Source organism: Mus caroli, chromosome 17, assembly GCF_900094665.2.
Source record: "Mus caroli chromosome 17, CAROLI_EIJ_v1.1, whole genome shotgun sequence".
Classification (NCBI taxonomy): domain Eukaryota; kingdom Metazoa; phylum Chordata; class Mammalia; order Rodentia; family Muridae; genus Mus; species Mus caroli.
In genome coordinates this window covers 31,215,806-31,243,512 of record NC_034586.1, presented here as the reverse complement: position 1 = coordinate 31,243,512, position 27,707 = coordinate 31,215,806, and the positions used below count along the sequence as shown (strand labels likewise).

Here is a 27,707-nt window from a genome sequence, read left to right as displayed (position 1 = left end):
ATAAGATCTGGCTATCAGGCACTTCCTGAATTAGTGATCAATGAAGGGAGAGCCCAACCCATTGTGGGTGGTGCCATTCCTGGGTTCTATAAGCAAGCAGGCTGAGCAAGCCAGTAAGCAGTGCCCCTCCATGGCCTCTGCATCAGCTCCTGCCTCCAGGTTCCTGTCCTGCTTAAGTTCCTCTCCTGACTTCCTTTGATGATGAACATTGTACTGGTTGGTTTTGTGTGTCAACTTGACACAAGCTGGAGTTATCACAGAGAAAGGGGCTTCAGTTGGGGAAATGCCCCCATGAGATCCAGCTGTAAGGCATTTTCTCAATTAGAGATCCAGGGTGAGAGGGCTCTTTGTGGGTAGTGCCATCCCTGTGCTGGTAGTCCTGGACTCTATAAGAAAGCAAGCCGAGCGAGGCAGGGGAAGCAAGCCAGTAAGTAACATCCCTCCATGGCCTCTGCATCAGCTCCTGCTTCCTGACCTGCTTGAGTTCCAGTCCTGACTTCTTTTGGTGATGAACAGCAGTGTGGAAGTGTAAGCTGAACAAACTCTTTCCTTCCCAACTTGTTTCTTGGTAATAATGTTTTGTGCAGGAATGGAAATCCTGACTAAGACAAATTGGTGCCAGCATAGTGGGGGTATTCCTGTGACAACCTGACCATGTTTTTGGGAGGACTGTGGAAAGACTTTGGAACTTTGAGCTAGAAGATCCATAGGGATGTTAAGATCTCTGTGGGATGTTGTGTAGGAGGTTGGAAGATAATGTTGAGAACAGTACAGAAGATGGAAGCCTGGCTTGTGAAATTTCAGAGGGAAGATTAAAGACTTTTATCGGGGCTGTTGTTATTTTGATTGTGAAGATTCTGTGGTTTTGGTTAGCTGGGGCTGAAGAATCAGCTGTGATTAACAAGATACCAGAACTACTAAAGCGAAACCTTTGCATTACTGGAACGATTGATGCTGGTTAGCTGGAGCTAAGAAATTAGTGGAGATTAAGAAGAGACCAGCATCATTGAAGTGAAATCTTCTGGGAAGTGTTTTCTGAGAGCACAAAGAAGCTGTGTGCCTGAGATAGCCAAGGTTATACCTCATGCTGCTGTGGAACTTGGTAATGTGTAAGAGTCACCCAGGTGGTACTGGTTTTGAAGCATGAAGAGGTTGTGAAGAGCAGCTGAGGCTTGTCAGTGTGAGAGGCCACAGAAGGCCATTGGTGAAGGGGCAGCTTCAGCTGCAATTGATGGTCCAGGACCGAAGGGGTTATGCAAAGGAGTTGAGGCTTGGCACCATGAAGAGAGCCTATGAGAGGCTATTGGTGAAGCCTAATGGAAGTGTTTTGGAGATGCCAGTACCATGAAATGGCCACCAAGAACAACAGCAGCAGTAAAATACAGGCAGCTGGAGCCTAGAAGACAAGGTGTGTGCTACAAAGGGCAGGGCTGGAGAAGTGACCCAAGTCCTTGGAGGAATCCAGAAGATCATGAGTGGATCCCAGACATTGGATAGTTGGAGTTTGATTTTGTTTTTGATTGTGTCTGTGCCCTGATATTTTTCCCTCTTGAAGGAAGAAAGTATTTTAGTGGAGCCCACAGTTAAAAGACTTTTAATTGTAAAAAGACTTTGGATTTTAAAAGAGATTGGATATTTTAAGGGGATTGAAATTTTAATATATAAGAATTTGCAAAGACTGTGGGACTTTTAGTTATTTAGATCTTGGGAATGAATAAGAAAGTAAGGGTTGAGGCTTAATAGTGATGTGTTTGTGTGTCAAGTTGACAAGGGGTCAATTGTACTGGCTGGTTTTGTGTGTCAACTTGACATAGGCTGGAGTTATCACAGAGAAAGGAGCTTCAGTTGAGGAGGTGCCTCCATGAAACCCAGCTGTAAGGCATTTTCTCAATTAGTGATCAAGGGGGGAGGGCCCATTGTGGGCCTGGACTCTATAAGAAAGCAAGCTGAGCAAGCCAAGAGAAGCAAGACAGTAAGTAACATCCCTCCATGGCCTCTGCATCAGCTCTTGCTTCCTGACCTGCGTGAGTTCCAGTCCTGACTTCTTTTGGTGATAAATAGCAGTGTGGAAGTATGAGCTGAACAAACCCTTTCCTTCCCAACTTGCTTCTTGGTCATGATGCTTTGTGCAGCAATAGAAACCCTGACTAAGACAACTTGGGTCTTGGGGTTTCATCATAGCAACATTTACTGTAACCAAGCGATTCACCAAACAAATTTCTTTTCTCCCCTCTGGCATTGCTCTCTCTCCTCTCTCTCTCTCTCTCTCTCTCTCTCTCTCTCTCTCTCTCTCTGTAGTAAACAGAATAATAGTCCCCCTGAAGGTTTCTGTGCCCCAACCCCTGAGACCTGTGATGCTGTTAATGGAAGAGGGGGTCTGTGCACAGATGGAGGTCAGGCTCTTCTTGGGATTGTCCAAATTGTGTTGATGGAAACAAAAGTTTAAGTGGATCATTTTGTGCTTCCACCGTGACCTGGCTGTCCTAGGATGTTTTAACTCCTAGTATACCCTTCATGTCAGCACTGACTTATACCGACTCCTGCACAAGCCTGGGCTTTATTCCTGCTGCATTGAACTGTCTGGAAAGAGATCTGTGTTTGTAAACTTTGTCTATAAGCGCCTTTTGAGTCCTTGTATAAGAGGCAGGTACACCAACAAGTCATATCAAATCAAATCAAATCAAAACATCACTACTTTCCAGTGTGGTCTAGCTGTGTGCTGAAATAAAATAATTTTCCATCCTCCAGTGAAACTCATGAGACCAAGTTTGAAGTCTAATACTTTCAGCCACAGAAAAGTTTGGAAAAAACAGCCACTCACATGTGAGATTTAGAGGCCAATTGTGGTTGAGAAAGAAGAAAGACTATGGCAGACAATAAAGCACAGAGGTATTTCTGTGGGCTTTTGTTTGTGTGTGTGTTTGTGTGTGTATTTAATGTTATTAACAGAGCAATTTCCACAGCCATTGGAGTGGGAAGAAAGCCTTTTGGGAGATGGCCAATGAAAGGTTACTGTCTAGTAGAAAATACTGATTGTCTCCATCTTTAAAAATAACAATAACCAGAGGGAATGTGTTATACAAATTTAAGGATAAAAAACAAATCCAGCCAAACGGCAAAGCCAAACATGACACAGTAAAGGAAGACCCCAGGGCAGAGACTTGGGTAACAGATCCAACAGAACAGTTGGTTTTTGAATAAGAAGAGAAATGAGACCCCCCCCCCATATTATTTCCAAAATAACCCCCAGAAGCGAATTTGGAAATCATTTGGAGCAAGGTTTTTATGTAGAAATGTAACCTATATAATGATAAGACGCAACTCAAGACAGCAGGTTTGTGATACCAAGGAAATCACAGACTTGAAAGGACTGACTGTGTTACAGGGATTGTCTGCTGAGGAATTTGGAGGGGTGCTAGTCAAGAGAAAACATAGCACTGGAGGATATACTGAGAATGCATCAGTAAGAAAAGGATTAGAAAAAACTATATATTTATAAATTGTGATTTTATTCCTCAACTGAGGTGCATAAGTCACCTTTCTGTATATTTTAATATTAAAGTTTGAGGAAGATGAAAATTGTAATGATGTCTTAAAAGAGACAACACTTCAGTAAAAATTATAAGATAAAGAATGATATATTGCATTCAGTGAGAATGTATAAATATTGCAAGTAGACATTAAAGACCATAATTCACTTATAAGTCTTTGAGAAAGGTTAGGGTAAAGGGTCTGTAATGGGGACAAAAGAAAGAATTTCAGCATTACCTATGCTTGAGAAATAGGACAAAGATTTATCAATTGGCACAATGAGGGTGGGTTCACATAGGAATGTCTATACACACAGTGATGTTGAGTTTAAAATTGAGTGTGTACATACACTGAAGATGTGTTTATACATTGAAAGTGTGCAATCAATGTGTGTTAATTAATTTGTGCCTTATCTTAAAAAAAATCTTAAAAAGAAGAAAAACCAAACAAGTATTTGGAACATTAAGGCATGTAAGTCAGAAAATGACAGAATTAAAAGCAAGCATGGGGCACTCACCCAGGGAGTGGTGACTGACTGACTTTCCTCCTATAGAAACACCAGTTGGCCCTAAAACATAAACAGAAAATCAAGAGGCCAGTCCTCAAAATTTGGGCTTCCAACCGTTGCCTGTCAGGTTCTGTTACTGTCACTCATTCTCAGGGGCTGAGGGCCAGCCCAGGGAGACAGCACTGGCTAGTGTCCTTGGGCTAGCTATTGCTTTCCATTCCACCCTTTAAAGGGCTTAATTTTCAGTAGACAAATGCTGTTGCTGTACGACTTTGTTTCTTTTGGTGATGGAATTGACCTTAAGAGTATGTGCTGAATAGTTTTATGTTATATTGACTTTAGCTAGAGTTAGTATGGAGGAGGCAGCCTCAGTTGAGGAAATGCCTCCAGAAGATCTGATGTAGACAAGCTTGATTGTTGGAGGAGGGCCAAGCCCACTGTGGGTGGTGCTACCTGGTCTGGTTGTCCTGGGTTCTGTAAGAAAGGAGGCTGAGCAAGCCATGGGGAGCAAGCCAGTAAGCAGCACCCTCTAATGCCATCTGTATCAGCTCCTGACTCCAGGTTCTTGCCCTGCTTCAGTTCATGTCCTGACTTCCCTCAGTATTGGATTACAATGTGGAAATGTAAGCCAAAGAAACTGTTTCCTTCCTTCCCTGGTTGACTTTGGTCTTGGGGTTTCACCAAACAGTATCCCTAACCAAGAGATTCATCAAAAAAATTCCTCCCCTCTTGCACGTGTGTGTGTGTGTGTGTTAAGCAGAACAATGCCCCTCCTGAAGGTTTCTGTGCCCCAACCCCTGTGACCTGTGATGCTATTAATGGAGTGGGGGTCAGTGCATAGACAGAGGTCAGGCTGTCTCAGAATTGTTCTGAATAAACTGTTAAGGGAATTATTTTGTGCTTCCACAGTGACCTGTCTTTGCTAAGACTTTTTAACTCCTAGCATATAGCACTGACTTATACCGACTCCTGCACAAGCCTGTGCTTTATTCCTGCTGCACTGAACTGTCTGGAAAGAGATCTGCGGTTGTGCATTTTGTCTATAACAGCCCTTCGAGTCCTTGTATGAGAGGCAGGTGTACACACACACACACACACACACACTTCTATTTTCAAGTATGACCTAGCTGTGTTTATAAACAAAAAGAGGGCAACAGATAAGACAGAGGAAGGTACGTGCAAGGGCAGAAGACTACATGGCATGAAGCTTGGTAGACTTGTGTTAAGCCAGAAAGCTGGGGTAATTTGTTACAGCCACAGAAATGTACACAGTCAAGCCTTGCAGTTAGGTGTGATCCTCTGATTGTGGTGTAGAAGTCACTTATCACTGCCAGAAGTGACAAATAGGGGACACTCAGGATGGCGAGGAGCTTCCCCTGAAGACATCAATCACAGAAAAGTTTGGGGAAACAGCCACTCACATGTGAGATGTAGAGGCCAATTATGGTTGAGAAAGGAGAAAGACTGTGGCAGACATTGCAACACAAAGGTAGTTCTGTTTTTGCTTTTTTTTGTTTTTGTTTTTGTGGATTTAACATTATTAATTGTCCACAGCCATTGGAGTGGGAAGAAAGCCTTTTGGGAGATGGCCAATGAAAGGTTACTGTCTAGTAGAAAATACTGATTGTCTCCATTCTTTGAAAAAGCAATAACTGGAGAGAATGTGTTATACAAATTTAAGGATAAAAAACAAATCCCAGCCAAACGGCAAAGCCAAACATGACACAGAAAAGGAAGGCCCCGGGGCGGGCGGCCGGAGACTTGGGTAAAAACAACAGCAGCAGCAAGTATTTGAAACATTAAGGCTTGCAAAACAAAAAATGGCAAAACTAAAAGCAAGCCATAGAACACTCACCCAGGGAGTGATGACTGACTGACTTTCCTCCCACAGAACCAGAAGATGGCCCTAAAACACATAAACAGAAAATCAAGAGTCCAGTCCTCAGATTTGGGCTCCCAACCTTTGCCTGTCAGGCTCTGCTATTGCCACTCATTCTCAGGGACTGAGAGTCAGCCCAGGGAGGCAGCCCTGGTAGTGTCCTTCTTGGGCCAGCTATTGCTTTTCATTCCACCCTTTAAAGAGTTTAATTTTCAGTAGATAAATGCTGTTGCTGTAAGACTTTGTTTCTTGCTTTTCCTGGCATTCCTGTTGGCCATGGTCCCTCTTGCTGACTCACAGAGGCCTGGCTGTCTCTGCTAGGTAGTACCACTGCTGGTGGTTTTTGTTTGCCATCCTGACTCAATTGATTTGGACTGATGGTGTATCTGGGTAGTGTTTGTGAGTGGATCAAGCTGCTGCTGCTGATCTGTGAACTGAACTGCTGAGTTCCAGACAACACTGATGGGAGGAGTTGCTCCAAAGAACCTTTCTACACAGGTCCACTTCCCCTCCTCCCCCTATCCCCTGGTATCCTTTCTTTCCCACTACCTCTGATGGGTGGTGTCCTACAAGGGACATTTAAGAACCATCATTAAAAGTAAGATTTGAAAAAATTAAAGTTACACCCACTGGCTGGCTGTGTTCTGAGGAGGCATGATTGTCACTGAGAAGGTGAGTCCCCAAGAACTAAGAGTTACAGAGACACCACCAGATAATGCCCGTACTTCTTTGAACACTTGTAACTTCATTGTCTAAATCATACCACAGTGCAATCAATTTTCAGGGATCTGTCCCCCAGATTAATGAAAGGAAAGCACTTTTAGTGTTTAGTGTTTGTGTGATCTGGAATGAGGTGCAGGGGCTTCCCTCTAGTAATCTGATGGTATTTTCTTCTTCTACCTGTGTTGGGGTGAAATTGGCATAAGATAATGTAACATTGACAATTACACCCCAAACACTGGTTTGATATAAACATTGCAAAACAATCGCCATGTTAAAGCAAACAAGTTTGCTAATCACTTCACAGATTATTTTCCTTGTCATGATGAGAATACTTTCAATCCATTCACTGAGTGAATTGCAAGCATATATTAATTACCCTGTCATTAGCTCTTCAGGGTGTACTCTCATTAGAATGTCAAGTTTGCCTTTAACTAGCATTGCCTGTTCCTTTGCCCCTGGTCTTTCATAATTGCCTATCTAATATTTTGATATATATGCTTGGCCCAGGGAGAGGCACTCTTAGGTGTGACCTTGTTGGAGTAGGTGTGTTTCTGTGGGCATGGGTTTAAGACCCTCCTCCTAGCTGTCTGAAAGTCAGTCTTCCACTAGCAGCCTTTGGATGAAGATGTAGAACTTTCAGCTCCTCTTGCACCATGCCTGCCTGGATGCTGCCATGTTCTGCCTTGATGATAATGGACTGAACCTCTGAATCTGTAAGGGAGCTTTGATTAAATGTCATCCCTTTATAAGACTTGCCTTGGTCATGGTGTCTGTTCACAGCAGTAAAACCCTAACTAAGACAGAAGTTGGTACCAGGGACTGGGATATTGCTGTAATAGGCCTGACCATGCTTTTGTTTGGAAGAATGTGGATTTGGGGACTTTGGATTTGGAAAGCCATGGAATGCTTTAAGGAGGGGGAGGTTGATGGGCTATCCTAGTAGGAATATGGAACACTTTGTTGCTGAGGGTGATTTGAACTGTGGAAGCTTGGTTCTAGAGGTTTCAGAGAAGAAGAATTTTAACACGTGGCCAAGAGACTGTTTTTGTGGTATTTTGGTGAAGAATGTGGCTGCTTTTTGCCCTTGTTTGAAGAGTCTACCTGTGGCTAAGTTAAAGAGGTGTATAGTAATTGCATTGACAAAGAAAGTCTCAAAAAAGGTCACACTCTCAACAACAGCAACAGTGGGGTGGATCAACCTGAGCTTAGAGTGCTACAGAGGGCAGAGCTGGAGAAATGACACCAGCCCTTTGGAGGAGCCCAGAAGATCATGTGTGGATCCCAGACATTGAAATAAGAAGCTGTAATGTTGAAGTTACACTGGAGGCCCCAAGATGTTTGAGATGCCAGAGCGGTGGGCTATCTGCTGAGGAAAGCTGCTAACAGAGAGTGGAACCAGCCCAGGAGAAAGAAGTTTGTTGCAGTCAACAAAGATGAAAAAGGAGTTGGAGATATGAACATGCTTTGACATCAGCCATGGAGATGCAAAAGTCTGGAGTTTGCCAGCTGGTTTTCTGTCTTGCTTTGGGGATCACAGTTAAGTGATTAGATGAATCTCAGAAGAGACTTTGAATTTTGGACTTTGTTAAGACTGCTATAGACTATAGGGCCTTTCAAAGTTGGACTAAATGTATTTTGCATTATGCTATGTTTAGGTATGGCCCACATAGACATATGTTTGAACAGCCTATGGAGGCCAGGAGTGGAATGTGATGCTTTAAGCTTGTCCCAGGGAATGGCACTATTAGGAGGTGTGGCCTTTTTGGAGTGAGTGTGTTACTATGGGCATGGGCTTAAGAGCCTCCTCCTAGCTGTCTGGAAGTCAGTCTTCCACTAGCAGCCTTCAGATGAAGATATAGAACTTTCTTCTCTGCCTGCACCATGCCTGTCTAGATGCTGCCATGCTCCCAATGGACTGAACCTCTGAACCTGTAAGCCAGCTCCAATTAAGACTTTCCTTGGTCATAGTGTCTGTTCACAGCAGTAAGACCCTAACTAATATAAATATGTTTGTATAAATTTATTTATTTATTTTTATTTGTAAGCTTATTTGTTGAGAATTTCATATGAGTATTGTATTTAAATAATTTTCCCCCTGCATCTCTTTCCTACAACTCCTTCCACATCTTGCCCACTCCTCAAATTCATGGTCTTTTATAATTTTTGATGTTGACATTTTATATACATATCATCTATCTATCTATCTATCTATCTATCTATCTATCTATCTATCTATCATTTATATGAATTGCCCATCTATTGTTTCTCAAATTCATAGTCTTTTATTATTTTGTTATACACTCCATGCCAAACCCACAGTCTACCAGTGAGAAAAGTCAGGGCAGGAACTCAAACAGGGAAGCAACCTGGAGGCAAGAATTTAAGCACTAGCCATGGAGGAACACTGCTAACTTCTTGCTCCTTAGGGCTCAGTATCAATTCTTATACCCATGACTATCTACCAAGGGGTGGCACATCCTCAGTAGACTGAGCCTTTCCACATTAATCATCAACTAATAAAACACATTGCAGGCTGCCTCCAGCTGAGGCATCTTCTCAGCTGAGGTCCTCTCTTACTCAGTCTGTCTTAGTTAGGGTTTTACTAGCTTTCTCCCAGTGGCTGCCTATGGAAGTGCCCGGGGCTCACTCTCCTAACAGTCAAATCCAGATCTCATTAAGAGCCACTAGACTTGCTTATCATTCCTGTTTGAAGCCACTTAACTGGATACACCAACCAACCTATAACTAAAGAATGATGAAACTATGGATTGTAGAAGCAAACAAACACATGCACACATACATGCACACACATACACCACAAACCCCCAGGAGTTGAGGAAAATCTGGTCACTCAGTTTGCTGCATGTACCCTCCATTTGTGTTCCCTGCCCCTTTCTCTCCACCTCTATGATTCATGATATGCAAGGAGTAGAGGGGGTGGAGAGCGGACTTGCCTCATTCTTGACTATAGAGGAAAAGACTCAGTTTTCCACCCTGGAATATGACATGATCTTTACAAGTGTCAGGTGCTTCATTAATTATGCACCTAATTCATTAATGGTGGAATTTGCAAACGCCTTAATCACAAAAGAATGGTGGACTTTGCAAATGCCTTTTCTACAAATCTCAAAGTGGTCCTATGACTTAATTCCTTCATTTTCTATCTCATATTGGTTTTGAATGCAGAAGTAATTCCCTATTGATCATGGCAAATGACTTGTTTTTGAAATACATAATTTGGTCTGCTTATATTTTATCCATTGTTTTTGCACCTGGTTCTTTGGTGGTGTCGCTGGTATTTTCTTCTGGTGCTTCTGCCTGGCTTTGGTACCCGTGTACCGCTGCTCTGGGACCGTTGAGTATTGAAACATCCCCTCCTCACCAGTACTTTGAGTTTGAGAGAATGGGATTCATTATCTATGAAATGTAAGGTCAATTCACTTGTGTGGGGGCCTGGACTTTTGATGACTTTTGCAAAGAGCTGATTCTTTTCTCCTTCTAACAGGAGCTGCTTCCAGATTCTGCCCTTTGGGAGACACTTGGTGAGCCATTCAGAGGGTCCGTTTCAAGAGCTCCAGGGAAGGTATCTGAAATAGCCCAGGAGAAATATTCTTGATGGAGTCTGTGGAACATTGTCTGGCAGCTTATCTTTCCAGTCAACCAATGTGGTGATCATGTAGATGCTGTAAACAGAACTTTGTGGGCAGCTGTGCCTGTGTTCAGGCCAGATGCTGACAGGACTCTAGGCAGTAAAGATGGTTTTAGGCAGTAATTAGAATTCTCCTGGGGATTGTTCTCTTGACCTTCTATTTTACAGTGAATGGACGAGGCTGAGTCCATTTGGGATTTTCAAGGCCCTGTACTCTTCAGGTGCTGGCAAGGCTATTTGTGGCTGCTGTAGGCAGCGTTATGGTGGGAATTGTAAGTGGAAAACAGTGGGAAGATTTGAAAAGTATTCTTTGGCCAGAACAGAATTGCTTGAAAGTTAGAGAGATCGGGCGCCTTGCAAAGAAGCTGGCTACATTGTGTCAGGACAGTAGGAAGTTTGTAGACTTTGCCCACGGCAAGGTCAAAAGTATCAGACGTTGAGTTTGTAAGACTCCCAGGGCGGCTCGGGGATTAGTTTCTCAGTCAACAACCCAGGGACTCATGGGCCACCAAAATAATGGTCCAAGGGAGAGTGGTGGTCCTCCTACTGTTCCCATAGCATCTGTGTGATGCTGGTTTGCAAGTCTGTAGGATGTAAGAGTTACATAGCCATAGAAGCTTCTACCAAGACTCATGGTCTGAGGAGGTTCTGAGAGCTCTGGTGTGGGTCACAGAGTAATTGCTTACAGGTATTTACTCCTGCGTGTAAGCAAGTGAGTAGGTGAAAGAGAAATAAAAGATACATTGAGGGGACCCTAAGAAATTGGCGGTGTCAAGAATATGGAACACCTGCTGAAGGAAGCCATAGATAGTGAGGTGGAATCAGTCCTGCAGAAGACCTCAGTGGGCTGCAGACAGCAGAGGTGGTGTGGGGATTCAGAAGGCCAGGACTGTGCTACTGTGCACTGGAGTGTGATATGAACTCAGGGACTCAGTACTTGCTCTGCTGGACCGGCTTCAGTCTAGGTGTCCTTCAGCTGCTTCACTTCTCCCTTTTGGAATAAGAATATTTGCCCCATGCTGGTGCATCTGGGAGCTATGTGAATTGTTTGGTCTGATATTTTGAAGATGCCCGGAGCGGAGAATTTGCCTCAGGTCTCAGAGGAAACTTGTGATTTGAGTGTTTGTCCTGTTCTGGGAGCATTGAGACTTCAGGAACTCTTGGAGAAGAGCGAGATGTATTTTATACTGCAGGATGTGCATGAGCCTGTGGTGTAGATCCCAAATGTACTCCAGAAGGCCACTTTGGAGACTTGGCTCCCAATGCAGTGTCCAGGAGTAGGGTCTTTGGGAGGCAATTAGAACATGAACACTCTCATCTCATGACTGGATCGATTTGTTTGTAAACCTGTGGATTAATGGCTTTGCACCAGGGGTTGCCATGGAAGTGAATATTCTTTGCTTTCTGTGGGCAGTCCCAACACGCGCCTGTCGAAGTGTGCTTCCTTTGCCACAGCGTCAAAGCAACTGGATCAAGGCTCCATGGGCTGGGACATCTGAGTCAGCAGACAAGCCTAAGTTCTTTCTTTTAAAGGTGTTTCTTTCCTTCAGCTGTTTTATCACAGGATAAGTGACACATGGGCCTTACAGACGCTCATGGTAGAAGGAGAAGGACTGAGCCCACTCTGACTTGACCATAAATGTACTCACCTCAGTCATCTCATGAAATGTCTGGAGGAGTGAAGGACAATGTAAGGTTCTTAACATCTTCTAAACAGGCGTATATATTAATTTCTTAACAAGCCACTATTTAATTTATTTACCGCTATCTGATGAAAACGAGCAACGAGATCCTAAAGGAAAGGAGACACAATGAGGGTCCTCATTGATAACACTGCCAGTCCTGCATAGGAAACGAAACTGTTTACCTCGTCTTTTGTGTCTCCCATGGGAAATACCTTTTATGAAAGAAAGAGAAAGGAGACTGAGTTATCAATATCTCATCAGGATGTAAATTTACCACAAGACCACATCATTACATCATTATTATCAATTTCCCAGTGTTCCTATCCCTTCATCCTTAATTTCAGAAAAGAAAGAGGATCCGGAAGGTCTTTCTCTTCATTTTTGCATGTTACAGATCATAGAGATGGAGAGAAAGGGGCAGTGAACATAAATGGAGGGTACATGCAGCAAACTGAGTTACCAGACTTTCCACCACTCTTGGGGGGGGGGGTTTGTGGTGTGGGGTGTGTGTGTGTGTGAGTGTGTTTGGTTTGTTTCTACAATCCATAGCTTCATGTTCCTTTAGTTATAGATTGACCTATTTTAGTGGCTTCAAACAGGAATGATACGCAAGTCTAGTGGCTCTTAATGAGATGTGACTGTTGGGATAGTGAGCCCTGGGTACATCCATAGATAGCCACTTGGAAAAATGTTTGAGGGAGAACAGTGGGAATGTTGGAGTGTCAGAGAGAAGGACATCTGTGGGACAGTAAATGAGTCCATGCAGGAAACCTCAGTGCCCTGGAGTCTCATCAAATTACCATTGTAATTACTCTACACTCATGCCAGACTACATGTCTTAATTTGGTGGATAACTAACCATAGATAATGCTAAATATTGAAATTTGGCAATCAATAGTCCTTTTTTTTTAAATCTTAACTCACATGGGTGAACACTGGAGTTTCGAGCCTCAGCACAGGGCTCGGCTTCCCTGTTAGCAGCTGAGCGTGCACAAGCATCAGCTGTTTAAATTATCAACTTCATTTTCTAAAATTGGGATCACAAATTTTGTGTGTCCCATGTTTTATTTTGTAGCTTTCAAAGAATCTTTCAATATGCTATTTAGCCTTCATGACAGTCTATAAAATATGTATTTTATTCAATTAAAATTACTTTTAGTGTATGGGGCAGGTGTTTTGCCTACATGCATTATGTGCTAGCAGTGTCCACGGAAGTTACAAAATGGTGTTGAATCCTTTGGAATTGGAGATATGGATGGCTGTGACCTGCCATGTGGGTGGTAGGAATTAAACCTGACTTCTCTGGAAGAGCAGCCAGTGTTCTTAATCACTGAGCCATCTCTCCAGTCTCTTTTGCACCGTTTCAAACATTTGTAGAACTGTTTCATAAAGGGTTTTATAAGATTTTGGGGGTGGGAATAAACAAGAATGGAAATAATTATTTCAATGATCTTAAGAGAAATGTTCACCCCTTTGGGAAAAGTGTACAACTATTTTTGCATTGCATACGCCTGAGCCTAGGGAAAGGCAGTTGGAGGTGTAACAGAAGGTCTTGTGCTGCTTGTACACTTAGAGCTGAAAGAGAGAAGCCACTATTTCCTAAGGAACATATTCTTCATGACTAGTCTGTAGACCCTGAGCTCTCTGTCCCTACCATCCTCATGGTCCAGAAGCCCGGCACCTAGGGAGAAAAAGAAAGAACTTCGTGACTGTGTTTCTTGATGGTCAATGGGAATCTACCTACACATCTAAGAGTTAATGTAAGCAGGAATTTCTAGGGATGTGGGTTAACTGTGAAGAAACAGTTTAGAAAATTGGCTAGGTCAGGTGACCAAGAGGGGGTGCTCTCACCACATCACCCAGCTTCCTCTTCCCACGCACCAGTCCTGGGCCAACTCTCAGAGATGTGACTGTTTTTCCCTCTCCATCAGGGAAATCTTCGCTGTCCCAACTCTCACTCTTCCTGACTATTAGAACCTTCTGTCCAGCTGCCGTATGGAGGCTCTCTTCACAGTAAGACTTATACTTTCCCCTGAACCTTAAGTGCTAATGCCCAAGGGACCTGCTGATCCCAAGGCTTGTTGTCTTTGCTGCTGCCAAGAGGAGCCACAGGATCACGCGCACCCACACATGACTAATCTAATCTGGATCTCTGACCAAAGTGTAGCTCATGGTATGACATCTTGTTTTGTTTTGTTTTTGGTTTTTCGAGACAGGGTTTCTCTGTGTAGCCCTGGCTGTCCTGGAACTCACTCTGTAGACCAGACCGGCCTTGAACTCAGAAATCCGCCTGCCTCTGCCTCCCAAGTGCTGGGATTAAAGGCCTGCACCACCACGCCCGGCTGGTATGACATATCCTATCAAGTTCTGGAAGTACGTTGGGAGCCAGCCACATGCAAAGAACCCATGTACGCTAAGTGCTTCGACGCTCTTGCCATCAGATACTCACTCTGTTCTGAAGCGAATCTGGAGATCCCTGCCCCTGTGGAAGGGTGAAGCAAATGTTTCTGTTAGCTATTTGAGAGAGGTATTCTTCTTGACCCAACTTTCTGTACTCTAAACCTAGGCCCCAAGCCAGTCTTCCTGACAGGAGCTTAGCATATCTATTTGGCACTGCCATGCTATCCTGTATTCTCTCTGAGGGTTCACAGGCACTGAGAAGAAATCTGGGGCACACGGGATGGATATTGAGGAGGATTCTGTGGAAAGGGACCATAATTCTCTGAGCCCTGTCCCATCCCTCTGGCAGGCACCAGTCCCATGCTGCCACTCAGCCCTGGGTTCTGTTTCCATATTGCTAGATGCTTGCTTCTGCCAGCATCTTGTTTTCCCACATTTTCAGACTAGAACTGTTTCCTTTGGAACAGAGATAGATTTTGTCTTAAAGTATTCTTATTTCACTTGCTAATGCTAATATTGTTGTCGTCTGTGCTGAGAGAGCTTTAGAGTTTCACATTGTGAGCAGAGTCACCTAGTGGAAAAGATCTCAGCACTCTGGCAAAGTCTGTAGTTATCTTGTAAGTAGAGACAGACTCAAGCCTCATCGTGTCTTCCCTCCCTGTGAGACTTTTCTGGGGAGTCGAGTTGCCATGGTTACTCACCATTGTTCCTACGACGTGACCATCTTGCTATCAGAATAGTCAGAATAGCAAGGGCCAATACAGTCAGGATGACAGCCAAAACTATTTCTGAAATAAGAAAGAAGAACCCTTAGACATTGAGCCAAGTCATCAACAGGACAACTGCTACCATCACACTGTTCATTCTGTCCCTGAATCCTTCTTCCTCAACTCCTTAATTGATATTGTTGCCTTTAGGTGGCCATAGCCCAGACTGCCTTTGAGCTCACTATGTAACTGAGGCTGGTGTTGATTCCTGATTCTGCCTCTGCCTTTCATGTACAGGATTACAAGCTGCACAGCAAGCCCCACATCTGGATTTATCTTCCTCATGTTTCTGTCTTTCCCGTTCCAGCTCAGTTTTAGGTCTGATACTCACTCTCTTTGTTTTATATAAGAACCACCATGGCTGCTATAACCCTTGCTTTAAAGTGGGTAATCTGAGAGGTGTGCTTCTCTCTGGAACCCCTGCCCTTTGGCAGGAGAAGTTTGGAGAGATCAGTGGTCTGGCAAAACCGTTCTCTGAGGAGTGAGCAAAAAATATTTGAACTTCTATATTTTTGTGAAGTTTGTCACAGAGACTGAGAGATAATCCACACTAGGACTGTCTGTCTGTCTATATGATTCATCTGTAGTTGATATTTAAGGTAGGGCAGAAAAGACAATGAAGGGAAGATAGCAATCCTAGCAGCTACAAACCTGTGACAGTGGGAATGCTGGAGAATAATAAATTCTGAATGACCAAGGAAGTACAGTATTCCGTGATCAAGGCTACTTTCACAAAGCACTAGTGGCATCCACATTACATTGTGAGCACACACCTCCAATCAGCCGGAAGAACATATGTCTTCTGGGGCTTTATAGATACTTGGCAATGTGAGGAAATTCTGCTGCCAAATCCACCTTCAGAGATTTGCTGGGACTGTAGTCAACAGCCCGTCTCCACCATGAGATCGAGAAACTCTGGTCAAAGTAATATAAGCTTAGATGGTGAGCTCAGAGGAAGTCCCTGAAAGCAGTGGTCCCTTTGCTCAAGTCCAAAATAGTCTGTGAGGGGGCACTTGGAAAATGCAGTCATCCCGGGTATGGGGCAAAAGGGATGAAGTTGTTATTTCTTAGCGCTGAGGCAGATAGTTGAGTAAACAATGTTATGGGAAGGATGGTGGGAAGGATGCCATAGGGCAGAGACCTAAGGGGAAGATTGCTCTAGAGCTGAGGTGACCATGGGCAATTTTCCCTTAGCTTCTCAGAGGAATCAGTCAGAATGAAAGAATGGAAGTAGATTTGAGAGGAAACTAGGTAGGAGAGCAAGCCAGTTCTGTTAATGCCCTCAAGACTCTGCTCTTGAGAGAGTAGGTATCAAGAAAATTCCAGAGAGAAAGCTGGATCTTACCGAGATCTGCCATCTTCCGGTTATTGTCTCCAGTAAGTCCCACGTCATCTGGACTCTTTTGTCAGAGAGAGCTCAAGATAAAACAAGCGTTGAAAGGCCACTATCCCTGAGCTATGAGACCCTGAGTATCAGGGAGATCCTCATAGACAAAGGTGCAGAAGGCCTCCCAGGAATTATGTGGTTAGGTTGATTGGATGTATGGGGGATATGGCCTATGAAGGTTCTAGAATCTGTGTTGTAACAAAGGCTCAGAACATCCAAAAGTCAAGGGAAGTTCCTAGAGGTGAGGGGTCTGAGGGACCAGATGTAAGGACACTTTGGAGGATCTTGAACTCACATATGAGATTCACACTATTGGCCTTTACAATAATTTCTAATAGTCTGGACTCTTAACTCACGAGATTATGTCTAATGCATGTTAAGAGCCTTTAGCAGAGTAGGTATTTTACGATTATGTTAAAAAGGTAAACAGTTCCTATAAAGATAAGAGCCTTCAAATGAAGATGGCCAAGGAGGTGACGGTATTAAGTCAGGTAACAGAGTCCAGAGGTGCAGGTGTTGAATCAGGTGTGTGGTGCTGTAGACTAAGCACCTTCTGGGGTTTCACACCGTGTGTTGATAACAAAGTAATAAGCACCAAAGCGCCTCTCGCTGAGGTCTGTCAGCCACATGGCTGTGCAGTGGGAAGCTTGCAAGCATACAAGCATCATCCCCCAGTAATCTTCACACCCCTAATAACCCTTATACTCCTGAGTAACCCTTATCTCCCTAGTAGCCTTCATTATCCCCACCCCCACCCCCACCCCCGCCTGTAATCTTCATACCCCAGGTAACCCTCATACCCCCAGAAACCTTCAATCCTACCCCACCCAATATCCCTCATAGTCCCCCCCCCTCCAATAATCGAATTTCAAGTTGGATACAGACGTTGGAAGTCACCCTACTGACACATGGCTCAGTTTCTTGTCATAAAGGCCATGTGATGTGTACAGAGCCACATTTTCCTTCAGAGTTGAGGGCGTACTGTCTGAGGATGTGTTTCCTGGGGTAAGCAGCCAGCCCTGGAAGAGAAAGGATGCCCTTTAGTGTCACATACCCCACCTTTAGGACTGGGCAGTACTACTTTGTTTTAAGTCAACCTTGATAGTTACAATCCTCCCTCCATTCTTACAGTGTAAGTTCATGAGGTAGTTTGAAAGAAAGTTTTATATCTATAAATTTAAATCTCTAAAATTTCAATAGTAATTTAAAAAACTTTGTTAAGACGTGGCATGGACATTATATGTATGGTGAATGTGTGTGTATGTGTGTGAGGTGTGAGTGTGGTAGTGGCCACATGAAGGCACTTATCATTCTTGGTCTTGTTTCCTTTTTCAGGTTCTTTCCCGAGTTCAGGTTTTTAGGGTAGGCTGGCAGCCAGAGAGTCTCAGTTATCTTTCAGTCCCTGCTGGGGTTAGAGATGCATAGGTCCACACCTGACTTGTTCTGTGGCTGCTCGACTGAAACTCCATGCTTGCATAGCAGACCCTCTTACAAGCTAAACCATCTCTCCAGTCCCTCAACTATAAAGCTTTGACTGCGGTAATAACAGCCAATAAGGATAAGGTAATAGAATAAGGATTTGGTTGCATAACATTTTACAAAACAGATTACTACCTCAGCTCAGTTTCCAAGTTTCTCTTGTGTGTTTCTAAGATCTTTTGTCAGTGTGATTGAGAGCTTACAAAATGGGGATACTCTCACCTTTCTTTTCTGCTCCCCAATATCAGCAAGTGCCATCACAACAGTAAGACTGGCATAGTGATGGCACTTGCTGATATTGGGGAACAGATCAGAAAGGTGAGGGTATCCAGTATCAGAGAGGCAGAGTGATCCCCTGGAGCCAGTGACCTGCCTTTCTAGTACACCCACAGGAGCTATTCTGCACGGGCCCTCAGACTTCATAGTTGTTCCCAACTCCACTGAGGACCCTATGGTTAATGCCATTGTCTTGATGAGGAAGCCAGCTGTGGCGGTCCATACAGCTGCTGCTTTTGATGTGAAAGGCCTCATAGATTTATCATAGCCTTTGGCGCTTAGAACGAATTTCCCCTCTCTTTTCTCCTTGCAGCCGCCCTAGATGAAGTTGTCATGCCCTGAACAGAGTCAGACTTTCCATGAGTAAGATGACTGAGCCCACTAAAAAAACAAACAAACAAACACCCCAGACACTTCATCCATGGGAAACACAGAATCATATTACTCCACAGGTGAATTCTCCAAACATTTAATGAAGAACCAAAAGCCTTCCTCCCCAAGCATTCGCATAACTGAAGAAGACAAAAGGCGCCCACTCTCACTTTAACAGAACCCTTGATACCAAAGCCAAACAGGGGCATTGAGAACAAGTGACACACAAGCACAGAGGTGCAGAAGTCCTCAAGTAAATACCAGCAAACCCAATTCAACAACTCACTGGAAGAGTCGTACAGCATGACTAATGCGGGCTTGTCCCAGAGATGCAGGGATATTTCTACACATACATCAGAAGAGGTGATAGAAAGTGCAAGAAAACTCAAACCTCAGAATCAATATTTGTAGAAAACATCTTTTCAAATTTAGACATTCTTCCATGATTGAAGTTTGCAATAAATTTGATATGGAAAGAAGACACATCAGTGTAACAGAGAACACACGTGACATTTCTACACCTGTCAGGACATTCAAGGGGAAAACCTGGCCCTGTAAAATCCTATGAGAAACAAAGAACCTTGTGGTGTGGTTATGGTAATTATTTCTAGAACATGAGACCAAAACCGGGTTCTCTGTAGCAGATATATATATATATAGATATAGATGTGTGTGTGTTTGTGTGTGTGTGTCTTAGGGTTTTATTGCTGTGAAGAGACACCATGATCAAGGCAACTCTTATAAAAGAAAACATTTAATTGGGGCTGGCTTCTTATTTCAGAGGTTTAGTTTATTATCATCCCTGTGGGGAGCATGGTAGCCTGCAGGCAGACATGGTGCTGGAGAAGGAGCTTAGTGTTCTACATCTTGACCCACAGGCAGCCAGGAGGAGATTGGAGTTCTACAATGGGCAGAGCTTAAGCCTAGGAGACCCTCAAAGCTTACCCCCACAGTGATACATTTTCTTCAACAAGGTCACACCTACTTCAACAAGGCTAAACCTCCTAGTAGTGCCATTCCTGGTGGGTCAAGCATTCAAACACATGAGTCTATGGGGGGCAAATCTATTCAAACCATCACAATATGTACACACACACACACACACACACACCACACTCATTTTTTTCCCTACCAAACTACCTGTGGAGGGACTGGGCACAGTGGAAAGTGGGCTGAAGGAATGAGGGGAAAGGTTGAAAACTATCAATCAGACAAGAGTTGCTATTCAAAATATACAAGCAATATGTACAGCCCAGAAACCAGATAACAGATAACTTGATTAAAATCATTCAAAGACTTAATGGACATCTTTCCAAAGAACACATCAAGCACATAGTGCCAGTGTTGCCAGGAGAGTGTGAACCTATGCCATCGTGTTCCAGTTTCTCTTGTGCAGTTACACGGGAGTGGATTCCTGGGTTTTAGTCTATGATTTATATGATTCAATTTAGTCAGTACAGATGAACAAAGCTCACAAGCAGGTGGGGTGATGGCCCTGGTAATCAGGAGCAATGGGCAGGGAAGGAACCTGGTAGATACATTTAGAGTCATTTTGGAAATTTGATTTTAATTTTTTAAAAGAGTGTTTTATAAGAGTTATTTTAACTTTGCATATGTATGTATGACATATTTCTCCTACTAAACTACTATGTCCTAAAATCACCTGATTGTTATTTCTCTAGCATTGTTTAAAATCTCTTGCTCCTAATCTGGATATGGCGGTGTATGCCTGTTTCCTTAGAAGTTGCAAGACTGGCGCAGAGGAATGACAAGTTTGGGGCCAGCCTGGGGTAATATGGAGTTTGAGGCCTTAATGGGGACTTTGTGGTGGCCTTGGTCCTGTGGTCCCTAGGTGGTGACTGGGTAAGGTCTCTTTGTGGTGTCCTCTACCCCTGCAACAAGCATCTTCTTGGGCCGCAGTGGGCAGTGCATCCCATGGAGTCTGGACGGAAACCTTCGTGGCTGGTAGCCCTTGCTCTTGGTGCACCTGCAGAATTAGCAGTGCACTGAGGCCTCCAAAGTTAACATCTGTGCCCTCTGGACTGGTTGTTGAGCCACACCTGAACCTCTTTGTGCAGTGGCCTGGGAAGGCAGGATACCTCATGCTGGGAGAAAATGAAGCATCCAGTGTGTAGCTTCTATGGTCAGGGTTTCTAAGTTAAACAGTTCAGTGACTTAACTCTTTCATTTCCTTTTCTTCTGATTCTAGACATATGTGTATGCATATGAATGAGTATATCTATGTGTGCACACAACTGAAGCCGATGCATAAAAACTGATACATGCATCAGAATCTATCAATGTCTGTATCTATATCATTTCAGTTGCTAAGTAGATAAAACTTTCAGTCCTTTCCTTTACCCATTCATCCATCAACAGGCATCCTGCCTGACTGTACAGTTAGTTATGAGGAGTTGTGCTATGATAAATATGGATGCAGGGAGAAGCCCTGAATCCCACCTGCACTGTAAGAACATAGAATGACAGTGTACAGTAACCATCAATAAAGAGCATTCCAGGAACTCATTGGCAGGACGCTTCTAGCCTGTGGAAGACCCTATATTCAATCCCTGCTGCCTGAAAACGAGAAAACACACACCACAAAAATCCCCAGAGGGTCCAAGATTCCACCAAAAAGCATCCAGGTTCTAGGCATCATCTTGGAACCAAGCCTTCTAGGCCCAGAGAGCCCCATGACCACTGAGCCTTCAGAGACCAGTTGCTCCCTGGTCAAACAGCAGCACACAGGACTACTAGAACCACATACAACATGAAGGTATGCTGTGCTTTGCTGTACATGTACCCTCACGTCATGCCACACCTGCCAGTGCTACCTGACACACCTCAGCTCAGGCCAGAAGCTATCCTTTGCTGGGCCTGTAGTGCTTTCGATGTATTGACAGTTTTCCTCTTCTATAGAACAAGGTGCTGTGACTGGCAGATTTAAGTTAAAGACTTAGTATTTCCCAGAGCAGCTCTCCAGCTGGGTGGGGCCAAATCAGAGCATCTTTGGATTGTGTTGTATTGGACAAATACATATCTCATTAGCCTGCAAAGTGGCTTTCACTTTCAGTTATTTATTTAAAGCATATTTTATTTTAAATTATGTATATGGGTGTGTGCCAGTGGCTAAGTCTGCATGTTGGTATGTGTGCATGAGTGCAGGTACCCATGCAAGTCAGAAGTAATCTTCCTGGAGTTGGAGTTATAGGTGTTGTGAGCTATTGCTAGCCAACCTCAGGTCCTCTGCAAGAACAGCAAGTGCTGTTAGCCATCTCTCCACCCTGCATCCTTCTTAATATATGGCAATAATAATATATATATACATATATGTGTATATGTATGGCTGTTCATACAAGAACAAGAAAGTTCTTTATCATCTGTGAGCATTTGATTTGCATGCCAATCACATGTCCCTATCTTCCTGGGTCAGGCAACACTAAAATTCCACGGGACAGTATTGTTATTGTTATAGGCTGACATATTTAAGAGGTCCCACCCATTCATCATCCTGCTCTTTATCCTGTATGTGCCACATGAGCCCCTTCCTTCTGGGTGAACACCTCCTCAGTTTTCTGCATTGAAACCTGATGGTGACAAATGATGTCTTCCTCCCTCTCTCTGAAGAGAAGGGGAGTTCTGCTCTGGCTTCTTTGAGAAGGCAGCAGTTATCCCAACATTAGCCCTTCAAGGATAATCTGCCCCCATCTCCCACTCCCTCTGGAAGCCTGTGGCTTTATCAGTGCCCGAAGTTGGCCTCTGCCACACAGCTTTGCCCTAAAATGAAAATTGATGTGTTATCCACAGGTGTCCACCAGGGGGCACTCACCTCCCATCAGACAGTGAGCGTGTGTAGGTGGGGCATGCGTGCTGCCAGCTTCGTGTAGGCACATAGCTGCTAATGGGCACAAAACTGCCTTTGGGTTTAATGACTATTTCTTTCTATGGTTGTCAGAACATGACTCAGTTACTTCTGGTGTCTGAGAACTTTATCTGAGATTAGCTCCTCAATATTGGTGCTGTACTGGCTTACAAGGATATGATATTTGGAATGTCAGTACAACTAGAGGAGCGCACCTCCATCCGTACACTCTGTGGTTTGCTGGCTACACATTTAAGTTGGTTTTACTTCTATAAAACATTGTTGCTGTAAGGAAATGCTACTTACTTTGTGCTATTAGTTAGGAACATATTCATCAGCTGGGATAGGTTATCAGTGAATTGAATACCAAAAGGCTCTACTGCTTCGTTTTAATAAAATAAGAAACATTCCAGTCACAGGATTTACAGAAGGGATTGTAAATATGTCTACTGGTCAGGTTGATTTCTATTATGTGCATGTGGTGTGTGTGTGTGTGTGTGTGTGTGTGTAAGAGAGAGAGAGAGAGAATGCAAAAGTGTGTGACAGTGTGCACATGTATATGTGTGTGCATGTCACAGCCAGATGTCAATTAGGATGTCATTCCTCAGAAGCCATGTACCTTATTTGAGACAGGCTCTCTCACTGTGACATAGGGCTTGCTGGTTAGGCTGGTGTGCCTGGCCAGCAGGCCTCAGGGATCCACCTGCCTCAGCCTCTCCAGTGCTGGGATTACATTTGGGTGTCATGAGTCTAGCTTTTTATAGTGGTTCTGAAGATCAAGCTGAGGGCATCATGCTTGTGTTGTAAGCACTTTCTCAATGGAGCCATCTCCCCAGCCTCAGACTGATCAGTTCTTATTCTGTCCACACCACATGCAACTGCATAATAGTAAGTTAGTGGAATATTGAAATGAATTTGAAGGAAAAAAATTTCCTACGGGGACCTTGTAGATCACAAGTCTGATCTTAGCTACTTCAGAGGGTAAGATGGGAGGATCACAAGTTCAAAGTTATCTGCCAAACAGTGAGTCCTGTAAAAGTAGAAAGAGATCTGGGCCTGTAGCTCAGTGGAAGTCACTTGCCCATCATGCATGTGGTCTTAGGTTCAACCCCTAGTACTTTAATCTGCCCAGAGTTAGCTTGATCTTTAAAGGGGCCAGCTCTTTTGCCATGGTGCAGTTGACAGGAGATCTAGATGGGGAAAGAACTTAAACTCTTCCCCATGTATGATATTAATCTTCAGGGCTGTGAGAAGTTCCCTCCCTGAGCTTCCAGGGCAATTCTGATCTGACCTCAGCCTGTTGTGCTAACAGATATAACACCAGTAAGTTGAGTCAAATACTGCAGGAAGTAGAGCCTTGCCTCCAGCTGTAGCCTGCAGAGATGAACACATCTCCCAAGCAGCACACCAAGTCAGAGAACTGCTTCCGGTCCAGATCCAGCTCTGCCTGGTTCTCTACACTCCACACTCCTGAGACTCTGGCACTTAGGACTTCAGCTGAACCTTGGTAGGACCCCACCTTCTTCTCCCCAGGATGCTCAGTTTCTGAATCTTTGAGTGTCTCCCTTATGTGGTTTTTGAAGACCACAGAGACCTTCATCTGTTCTTCTAGGGGAGCCATTGAAATCAGCAACAGTTCAGGGTGTAAGTGTTTTTCTTGAATGGGAGGCTATCCTGGGACTTGGAAGCCCAGGAACCACACAGTTCTGCAAGAAAAGTTGTCCTAATAGAAGGGCATCCTGAGACACAGAGACCAGGATCTACACAGCTCTGCGAGGAAGCCTCCTCAGCAGAGGCATTGACGCTCCCAGGGGAGGGTCTCCCCAGCTGAGCTCAGGAGCCTCAGCCCTGCTCCTTCTCTTCTCTCTTCATTGCTTCCTTTCTTCTTGGCTTCAGTTCTGATGAGAGAGTCACACCAGGCAATAAATCTCATAAAGAGATTTATTGGAGGGTCCAGGGTGTGGAAGGACAAATTCAAGGATGACCGTCCTCTGTTCCTGGGAGCAGGGAACTGAACAAACAGCAAGGCTTATATAGGATTTCTGAGGGGTGGAGCTCTCAGGGCAGAGACTTCCAGGTTGAGGATTGGTGGGATTTCAAGTCCTGAGCTTGCTGGGAGGTGGGGTGGACTCAGGGATTGGTGGGGTTTTGTGGGGAGCTTGGGGCAAGTTTGGCCATATCTCTGAGGATATAAATTTGGTGTTACAAGTCTCTGGCTCTGTAGCTAGGGATCAGTAATCCCAGTAATCCTGTAATTACAACTGGTTAAAAGTCTAGAAATCTTTTGTATTTGTTGTTGGATAAGATTAGATAAGAAGTTTATAAGGCAGGCTATAATTTGCAGGATTAAGAAAAGGAGGAGAAGGGTGAAGAAGGGTAGTATCTAATTCTATACAGGACTGTGAATGATTCACTGGCCAGATACATGGAATGGTTTCTTATGATTTTTTGGAAATCTGTTTGGAGTGTTACATCTTATCTTTTACTATACTCAGTTGGGTAACATAAGGGCAACACTTCTCCCCAAGGAAGAGACAGAGATCACCTCTATCTGTTATTAGTAAATCTAGCTGATATGCAGAGGTTAAGTTCTGGAAAAAAAAAAGGATGGTGGGATCAATATCACCTAAAGGGGTGTGTTATTAGGGATAAGAGGACCTTTGAGGAGCTTTGGACCACTTCTTTTTACCCTATCTATCTATAGGGTTGAGAGTGGAATGTGTACCCTCTATAGTTTGAGTGTGCCTTAATGGGCGACTGTGGTAAATGCTAGTCAGGTTTACCATCTCCCATCTGGGATAACATGGATCCTTAATTAGAATATAAAAGATTTTTTGATCATTTGTTTGTACAGCGACAGAAGTTGTCATCATTGAAAATTGAGGATGCTAATTTCAGCTGGAGACAAGATCACAGAGGCCCAGAAGGGCTTAAGGAAGCTGTGGGCTTATTAGGCAGCTCCTAGGAAACAGGAAGGGCCCTAGTAGAGGGAGAGGAGCAAATTCTTTAGTAACTTGAGAGTTGCCCTCTGAGGCTCTGGAGATCAAAGTAAGCTCCAGGAGCCAGAAAAAGCCATCTCTTTACTGAGTAGGCAAGGAGAGACAAATAGTTAGAGAAGGTTGGGGGGAAAAGCTGCTGGAGAGGCAGACTCTAGAATTTGGAGCCAAATATGAAAGTAGCAGGAGCCAGCAGAAGCAAATGATCTGTTTATACTTTAAGAGAGTCACGTCAGTAACTTGAGTCAGTTTGTAATGATGAGAAATGGACATCGCTGAAAGGTAAGTGTAGCATCCTCTACAAATGTTACCTGAAGAGAGAACTTTTGAAGGGGCAGTATTTGGAGACTCTTGTATTTCAGAAAGTGGGATAGGTAGTGAAGAGATAAGACAGTAATGGGTGACTTAACTTCTGAAGTTCAGGTGTAGCCAGAGCTGGCAGACAAGGTATCCATCCATGTATAGCATTGTTTAATATTTTCAGGTATAAAGGGAAGTTCCAGGTGTTGACCTAAGACTCCAAGAGCCTATCCCTCCATTTCAGTGACATGAAGAAACAAGTTAAGTCTGAAAGATGTACAGCTGGAGCCTGGAGGAGGGTCTGTTGATGTCTATGAAAGGGCTTGGTAATGGGTACAAGTGGGAATTCATGGGAGGGGACATGGGCTGCCTCATATAAGAGTGAGAAGAGAGAAAGAGGGAACCCAAGAGTGTAAGAAGCAAGCTATCTCCAGGAGTGATAGAATTTTGTCCTTGGTGGTAGGGACTCTGGGTAACCAAATTAGATGTTTCCTATTTAGGGTAATGGCTTTGTAAGAGTTATATCTAGTCCCAGATAAGTAAGCTGAGGGGTGGAGAAGTGGACTTTAGAGAGTGAGACCCTATGTCCCTGGCTGGGCAGAGAGGTATGTTTCCCTGGCTGATTTGCAGGGATGGACTATGAAGGAGAAGGTCATCTATGTATTAGATTTAGGAAGTGACAAAGAAAGTAGGTCAGAGATAAGAACCTGACCAAATAAATATGGGCTTTCCCAGAGGCCCCAGTGTAGAACGATCTTAGTGAGTTGGGTAGAAATGTGCCTGTCTGGGTCAGTCCAGGTAAAGGCAAAGATGTTTCCTCATTGGAGGTCCAGAGGAATAGAAAAGGTATACTTGAGGTTTAGGACAGAGAAATGGGAGGTCTATGAGGGGATGATGAAGAGGAGAGTAGAATGGTTAGATATTAAGGAGTGCAGGGGAATTACTACTGAATTTGCAAGCCAGAGATCTTGAACCAAGTAATAGGTTCCATTATTTTTGTTTTGTTTTTTAAACTTCCAATATATGATATTAAAGGGGAATGAAGTCTGGGCCGGTGCCCTGCGCAGACTTTGGGCACCAACTCTGCAGCCAGTCCCAGAGCACCCAGAAGAAGATCCACTCCCAGGGGGTCTAACACACCCAGGATCATAGGTTCAGAGGTGAGGAGGACACAACATCTGCCCCAACACTAGGAGTAACTGGGATCAGCAGGATCCAGGCTCCCAAGAACTCCACCCAACCAGTGGCACAGGTTCCTTCCATCTGAGCCAGTGCCCTGAGCAGAACTTGGGCACAAACTCTGCAGCCAGTCCCACAACATCCAGAAGAAGCTCCACACCCAGTCCCTCTAACATGCCCAGGACCACAGGATCCTTGGATCCCAGGTGCTTGGTCACACCAGGATCTCAGGGTTCTAGAGGCAGCTTGACTCCCAGGAGCTCTGACACACCCAGGATCTCAGGATCAAAGGATCACAGACACAGCTGAACTTTGAGGAGTTCTGACACAACCAGGATCACAGAAAGGACAGGCTCTAGTCAGATATAACAAGGGCAGGTAGCACTAGAGATAATCAGATGGCAGGAGGCAAGCATAAGAACATAAGCAACAGAAACCAAAGCTACTTGGCATCATCAGAACCCAATTCTCCCAACATAGTAAGTCCTGAATACACCATCACACCAGAAAAGAAAGATTAATATCTAAAATCACTTTTCATGATGATGAAAGAGGACTTCCCTTTATACCTGAAAATATTAAACAATGAGGACATAAATAACTCCCTTAAAGAAATATAGGAGAACACAGGTAAACAGCTCAAAGCCCTTAAAGGGGAAACACAAACAGGTGAAGGAAATGAACAAAACCATCCAAGATCTAAAAATGGAAATA

The 27,707-nt window shown here is 44.0% G+C and overlaps 1 protein-coding gene across 23 annotated transcripts in view; it reads right to left on the bottom strand.

Annotated features, from left to right (window-relative positions):
- Positions 1 to 27,707, bottom strand: part of Tsbp1 (testis expressed basic protein 1) — a 62,256-nt gene that overhangs the window by 27,340 nt on the left and 7,209 nt on the right. For 5 of the 23 annotated variants that reach the window (XM_021149814.1, XM_021149820.1, XM_021149819.1 and 2 more), the window contains exons 2-10: positions 17,411 to 17,548; positions 16,488 to 16,779; positions 15,916 to 16,057; positions 15,077 to 15,163; positions 14,425 to 14,457; positions 13,630 to 13,656; positions 12,053 to 12,187; positions 5,895 to 5,945; positions 4,049 to 4,099 (exon numbers count right to left, since the gene is read on the bottom strand). In XM_021149814.1, coding sequence (XP_021005473.1) covers positions 4,049 to 4,099; positions 5,895 to 5,945; positions 12,053 to 12,187; positions 13,630 to 13,656; positions 14,425 to 14,457; positions 15,077 to 15,163; positions 15,916 to 15,937 — 406 coding nt within the window. In that variant the 5' untranslated portion in view covers positions 15,938 to 16,057; positions 16,488 to 16,779; positions 17,411 to 17,548. The remainder of the gene's footprint in view (positions 1 to 4,048; positions 4,100 to 5,894; positions 5,946 to 12,052; positions 12,188 to 13,629; positions 13,657 to 14,424; positions 14,458 to 15,076; positions 15,164 to 15,915; positions 16,058 to 16,487; positions 16,780 to 17,410; positions 17,549 to 27,707) is intronic. The other 18 variants (XM_021149827.1, XM_021149828.1, XM_021149834.1 and 15 more) reach the window with 10 other exon arrangements.